The sequence below is a fragment of the Lycium ferocissimum genome, chromosome 6 (assembly GCF_029784015.1).
Source record: "Lycium ferocissimum isolate CSIRO_LF1 chromosome 6, AGI_CSIRO_Lferr_CH_V1, whole genome shotgun sequence".
Classification (NCBI taxonomy): Eukaryota; Viridiplantae; Streptophyta; class Magnoliopsida; order Solanales; family Solanaceae; genus Lycium; species Lycium ferocissimum.
In genome coordinates this window covers 57,832,415-57,839,348 of record NC_081347.1, presented here as the reverse complement: position 1 = coordinate 57,839,348, position 6,934 = coordinate 57,832,415, and the positions used below count along the sequence as shown (strand labels likewise).

General features: G+C 42.3%; 1 protein-coding gene across 1 annotated transcript; it reads left to right on the top strand.

The window, feature by feature from the left end:
- Positions 1–3,436: 3,436 nt before the first annotated feature.
- LOC132061426 (uncharacterized) lies at positions 3,437–5,249 on the top strand. The gene is made up of 3 exons (XM_059454249.1): positions 3,437–3,599; positions 4,008–4,218; positions 5,246–5,249. The coding sequence occupies exons 1-3, from the start codon at positions 3,437–3,439 to the stop codon at positions 5,247–5,249; spliced, it is 378 nt and encodes a 125-aa protein (XP_059310232.1).
- The last annotated feature ends 1,685 nt before the right edge of the window (positions 5,250–6,934 follow it).

Below are 6,934 nucleotides of genomic sequence, written 5' to 3'. Positions count from 1 at the left end.
TATTTTAATAATTTAATTTTTAATTTAGGAAGTTCATGCTTTTAATATAATATAGATAGATAGATATGATTATATCTGAACACAATCTTGCGAAAATCATCTAGTCTCAACTGCAGTATCATGGAGCATTGACCACTTAAAAGAAACGTATACAACTTTTAAAATAGACATTTTAGGGCAGATAGATTTAAGTAAGAATCATATTGTCATCATGTGCACTTAATACACAACATTTAAAGAACAACACTAGTAAAACAAAATGAGCAACACGTGCTAAGACCAAAAGATTGTAACTCCAGGGGATTCTCATATTTTCCAAAGCTACCCTACTCCACTCTAGTTCGACAAGATGGACACAGGGGTGGCTCAAGAGTAATGCTAATAAAGCCTATGCTGTAGGCCTTCAAAATTTTGATAGTGGATTTATGATCTTTGTTGAATTGTGAGTATCTGGTTATGATCAGTGATAGAATATGTAACTATTAATTAGAAGATTTTGTAGTTTACTATTTTAGGTTAGCATATTTTGTATATTGTGTAATCTCCTATTTTAGGTTAGAATATTATTCTCCTATTTTATATATAAACCAATTCAAGTAATGAAAGGAGGACAGGGAAAATATTTCTTACATGGTATCAAAATAGGGTTTCTTTCTTCTTCCTCCTTCCGCTACGCCCTAAATCCCTATTTTTTGTTTTCCTCCCTAAGCCGTCGCCCCTTCCTTTCTTTTCCCATGGCCGACGCACCAACCACCCCGGCTAAGCCCACGTTCCACCGGCCATCGCGGTCTCCAATATCAAGAATCACATCTCGTTACTCTTGAGATGGAAAACTCACAATATGGTACATGGGCCGAGCTTTTCAAAATTCATGCTCGTTCTCACAAGGTCCTTCATCACATCATTCCTCCACCTAAGGGTAAGGAGAAGCGGCTCCCAAAACGATGAGGAAATTGAATTATGGACCACCATTGATGCCACCGTGATTCAATGGATTTATTCGACGATTTCGAATGATCTGTTAAACACTATCCTCGAACCGGATGCTACTGCCATGGAGGCTTGGGACGGCTTACGTGATATCTTCCAAGATCATCAAACTTCTCGTGCGGTGACTCTTGAACAAGAATTCACGACGACTCGTATGGAGGATTTTTCCAATGCCTCCGCCTATTGTCAACGTCTCGCAGCCTTGCCGATCAACCGAAAACGTTGGGGCTCCGTGACGAATAGCCGCCTTGTCCTTCAGGCGGGTCTCGGGTCTCACTGATGCATACAAAGGGGTTGGGACACAAATTCGCCATGCAAAGCCGCTCCCACCATTCACTGAGGCTCGGTCTTCTCTTGTTTTGGAAGAACGTGAACTTGCGGCTATGGTGTCTCACGGGTCTGGCTCGGCTATGGTGGCCTCGGTCGACAACGTGCCACTTCCCTGGGATAACTCAAGCTCACGCCGAGGGAAATCAAAAAATTCCCGCGGCCAAAATTTTGGGCGGCCGTAAGGGGGGCTCGGCGGGACTCGAGCGGCGGCGACAAAATCACCGTGTGGCCGCGGTAATTCTGCCGGCAGCCGGCGGTCGGCGGCCGAGTGGACTACCGGCGGTGGCGGTCGACGGCGGTTGGCCACGGCGGTGGGTCCCTGACCCCGTTGGGCAGCTCCTCCTCCCTGCCCGTACCCGACAGCCTCTTGGGCTCGTCCGCCGCCAGTCCCGCCATGGCAGCAGGGTATTTTGGGCCCTCCTCCAGCTCAGCAGCTCTACATGGCGGCGGTGGCTTCTCCCGGGTCGTATGTTCCAACCGACATTGAGTCCGCAATGCACACCATGACCTTGAACCCGCCCGACCAAAATTGGTACATGGACACGGAGCCACTTCTCATATGACATCCTCGGACGGTAATCTCTCGTCTTATTTTAATTTGAGCGATCGAAATAATGGTATTGTTGTGGGAAATGGTCATTCGATTCCAATTCATGGTTGTGGTCACACTAGTTTGCCTCCCCAAACCCCTTATCCTTACGAAATGTCTTACATGCTCCTAAACTCATTAAAAATTTAATCTCAGTCCGGAAGTTTACTACCGATAATTTCCGTGTCCGTTGATTTTGATCCATATGGGTTTTTACGTGAAGGATTTTCGGCACGGGGATGCCACTAATGCGGTGTGATAGTCGGGGAGATCTTTATCCGGTTACCACCATCAAATATCCAACCACCGCTCCGTCGTACCTTTGCGGCGTTGTCTTCTTTTGGCATGCTCGCTTGGGTCATCCGGAAATTCTATCTTAGATTGTCTTAGGGTTCGTAAAAGCATTGAATGTAATAAATCTAGTCTTTCTAGTATTTGTCGTTCTTGTGTTCTTGGTAAACACATTAAGTTGCCGTTTGATTCTTCTATTTCCGAAACTTTGATGCCATTTGATATTATTCATAGTGATTTGTGGACCTCTCCGTGTTAAGTTCATTGGGTCATCGATATTATGTTCGTTTATGGATGATTTTTGAAATTTTTATGGACTTTTCCGTTGGCTAAGAAATCCGATGTTTATCCAAATTCTTAGCTTTGAAAACCCACATTCACACTCAATTTGAACGTCATATTAAAAATATCAATGTGATAATGGGAGGGAATATGATAATGATCAATTCGGGAAATTTTGTGAGCCTAATGGGATGTCATTTCGTCTTTCTTGTCCACATACGTCTTCACAAATGGAAAGCCAAAAGAAAAATCCGTTCTATCAATAATATCACTCGGACTCTTCTTCTTGCACATTTCTCCCTCCTTCGTTCTGGCATCACGCCTTACAAATGGCAACATATCTTCTTAATATTTTACCAAGTAAATTATTAGGTCACGTTTCTCCTCTTCAAGTGCTCTACCAACGAAAGCCATCTTACTCTCATCTTCGGGTTTTTGGGTGTTTATGCTATCCCCTTTCCTTCTCCAACTATCCACAAATTGCAAAGCCGCCTACACCGTGTATCTTTTTGGGGTATCCTACACGAATCATAGGGTATAAGTGTTATGATTTATCGTCCCATAAAATCATTATTTTTCGTCACGTGATTTTTGATGAGAATGTCTTCCCCTTTTCCAAATTACATTCTCCCACTTCTATTACTTATGAGTTTTTGGACGATGGCATTTCCCCATTGTGGTTGCATCACTTGTCTTCTTCTACCCCCTCTCCCACTGTGACCCGGCGCCCCTACCCACTCCCACCGGCACCCAGCCCACTGCCCCTATCCCCTCCGCTGGCAGTCCCCTCCCACCATCACCCCGCCCTTTCTTTCCCCAATCCGTCCCGAATGGTGATCCGGAGTCGACGCATGGTATTTTTAAGTAAAACGCCTCTTTAACTTAAATACCATGGTTACGAAATCCCCTCTTCCTCGTAACCCTCTGACCGCCCTTCGCGACCCGAATTGAAAAATGGCTATGAATTATGAATTTGATGCTCTTATTAAAAATAAGACGTGGGAGTTGGTGCCCCGTCCACCTAATGTGAATGTTATTCGTTCTATGTGGATTTTCACTCATAAAGAAAAATCTAATGGTGACTTTGAGAGGCATAAAGCCGGTCTTGTAGGTGATGGTAAGACTCCAACGAGCTGGCATTGATTGTGGTGAGACCTTCGGTCCGGTGGTCGAGCCGGCTACGATCCGTACGGTTCTCGGTCTTTCCCCTATCAAAGAGGTGGCCTATTCATCGGCTAGATGTCAAGAATGCTTTCTTACACGGTGAGCTCCAGGAAAACGGTGTATATGCATCAACCTCTCGGGTTTCGCAGATCCTACTCATCCGGATTATGTATGTTTACTCCGTAAGTCCTTATATGGGCTTAGCGAGCCCCGAGAAAGCATGGTACAAGAGTTTTTGATTATGTCTCTTCTCTTGGTTTTTTCAAACGGATACGACAATTCTTTGTTCATCTACAAAAAGGGGTCCGAGATGGCATACATGCTACTTTATGTTGATGATATTATTCTTCTTCTTCTACAGATTCTCTCGATGCTCCATTATGGCTCTTCTTTGCCTCGGAATTTGCTGAAGGATCCGGGTCCTTTGAATTATTTCCTTGGCATTCATGTCCTCGACATAAGGATGGGATGTTTTTTCGCATGATACCCAAGTATGCTAAGGAAATCATTGATACAGCCGGGATGTCTTCGTGTAAGGCTACTTTTACTCTCAGGTTGATACTAAACCGAAGGTGAGCGGCACATCGGGTGCTCCTATGATGACCGACTCACTTTATCGCAGTCTCGTGTGCCCTTCGATCTTACTTTCACGAGGCCGGATATCTCTTATCTCGTTCAACAGGTATGCTTACGTACATGCGCGCACCGCGACAAAGTTCGTATGTACGCACTTAAGCGTATCATCGTTACATTCGGGGTACACGACTATGGTTTGCGTCTTTATCCGTCCTCGAGCCACGGATCTTCTTTCTTCTGATGATGGATTGGGAGTGGTGCCCCGACACACGTCGTTCAACGTCTCGGTTACCGTGTTTTTCTTGGGATAACTTGATATCGTGGTCTTCGAACGCCAACCTACCCTCTCTCGCTCGAGTGCCGAGGCGGAGTATAGGGTTGCTAATGTTGTCTCCGAGTCCTGCTGGCTTCGCAATCTTCTCTTGGAATTACATTGTCCTATTCATAAGGCCACTATGGTATATTGTGACAATGTGAGTGCCATTTATCTTTCGGGAAATCCGGTGCAACATCAGCGCACCAAACACATTGAAATGGACATTCACTTTGTTCGTGAGAAGGTTGCACGCGGACGAGTTCGTGTCCTTCATGTTCCTTCCCGCATCGCATTGCCGATATTTTCACGAGGACTACCACAGGTCTTATTTGAAGATTTTCGGTCTCGGCGTTCGTAAGCCTCCCGTTTATCATTTGCGGGGGGTGTGATAGAATATGTAAATATTAATTAGAAGATTTTGTAGTCTACTATTTTAGGTTAGCATATTTTGTATATTGTGTAATCTCCTATTTTAGGTTAGAATATTATTCTCCTATTTTGTATATAAACCAATTCAAGTAATGAAAGGAGGACAGGGAAAATATTTCTTACAATCAGATCTGATTTTGTAGAATCAAATTTGATATGCTATTAAATATTTTATGAAATTAGATCAAATAAAATCATTCCTTGATTCAGAGAATCTGCTAGAATCAAGGGATCAGATTGCTAGTTTGTTCCTCTCTACTATATTTTTACATCTACAGATGAATAAAGCAGGGCATTTTTTGGTACCAAAATTTACATGGTATCAGATCATCTTTATTCCTAGTGTTTCTCATGACTAAACAACATTTACTGGGCAACGTCACCCAATGGCATGGACGGAAGCCGAGAGTTCTGTTAACAAAGTTCCGACTGAGACAACAATGAACCAAGTGGCGATTCCTCTCATTTGTCTTTCAGCTTACTTCTCACAAGTTGACTGGCAAAATCAATTGGAATGGGCGCAATCTGTCCGTTTGGAAATTGATGGTCGGGGAAAACTTGGGCACCTAACTGGAGAGACGAAAAAACCTGAACCAGGAGACCTAAAAATAAATGCTCAGAGATCAGAAAACTCGATGGTAATCTCTTGGCTACTAAACTCTATGGAACCTATCATAGGTAAACCAAAATTGCTTATTCCCACTGCTAGCGATGTTTGAGAGGCTGTTAGAGAGACTTATTCTGATGCAGAAAATGCTTCTAAGATTTTTTAATTAAAAATTAAACGGAGCAAAACTAGGCAGGAGGAGAGAGGTGTTAATATTTACTATAATGAGATGGTTTCCCTGTTGCAAGAATTAGATCAATGTTATAATGATGAATGGGAGTGTCCTAAGGATAACATAAAAACAATGAAAATGGAACAAAATGAGAGGGTATATCTATTTCCAGTAGGATTGATCCAAGAATTCGATGAACTTCATTCGTGAATTCTTGAAAAAAAACCACTGCCCACTTTGAGGGAAACTTTTGCAAAGATTAGGCTAGAAGAAACCAGGAGGAATGTTATGCTAAAAATAGATTTTAGTGTGGAAGCAAAAAATATAGATTCCTCTTCTATAGTTGCTACAAAAAATGAAAATAACAAGAAAAAGAAGTTGTGGTGCGATTTTTACAAAAAATATTGGCACGCTCGTGAGACTCGCTGAAAAATTCATGGGAAACCACCTAGATAGAAGAAAAAGGGGCAGAAAACCATGGCAGCCAAGCCTTTCAGAGTACCAGCGAAGAATCAGGGTTGCAACCTTCTCCAAAATTGTCACCATTCACCAAGAAGCAATTAGATCTACTCCCCGATCCTTCCACTCCCACTTGTTCTTTTTCCCAAACAGGTATTGTACCATCTATTTTATGAGTACAAATTCGGCTGGTATAAGTTCTTGGATTATAGATTTAGGGGCTAGTGATGACATGACATGGAATTCCCATTTTTTTCTCAACTTACACTCCTTCTACAGCAAATAAAAAAGTTAGGGTTGATGATTGTTCTTTCTTAGTAATTGTTGGAAAAGGGACAATCAAATTAACCCCTCTTTTGACACTTTTTGATGTCCTACATGTTTCAAAATTGCTCTTGCAATCTTGCGCCCATTAGAAAATTGGCTCAAAACCTTAATTGTCTTGCTATCATTGACTCTACTTCATGTGTATTTCAGTACAAGGTTTTGGGGAGGACGATTGCAATACTAGAGGGTCTGCAGGTCTCTATTTTCTTTAAGCTGGTGATGATTCAGTAAAATTTAGTTCAACCTATTTGAACTCTATTCTATTTGATAATAAAGTCATGTTATGGCACTATAGACTTGGTCATCCTAGTTTTCATTATTTGAAATTCTTGTTACCTCAATTGTTTATGAATAAAAATCCATCTTCTTTCCAGTGTGAATTTTGTGAAATGACTAAACACA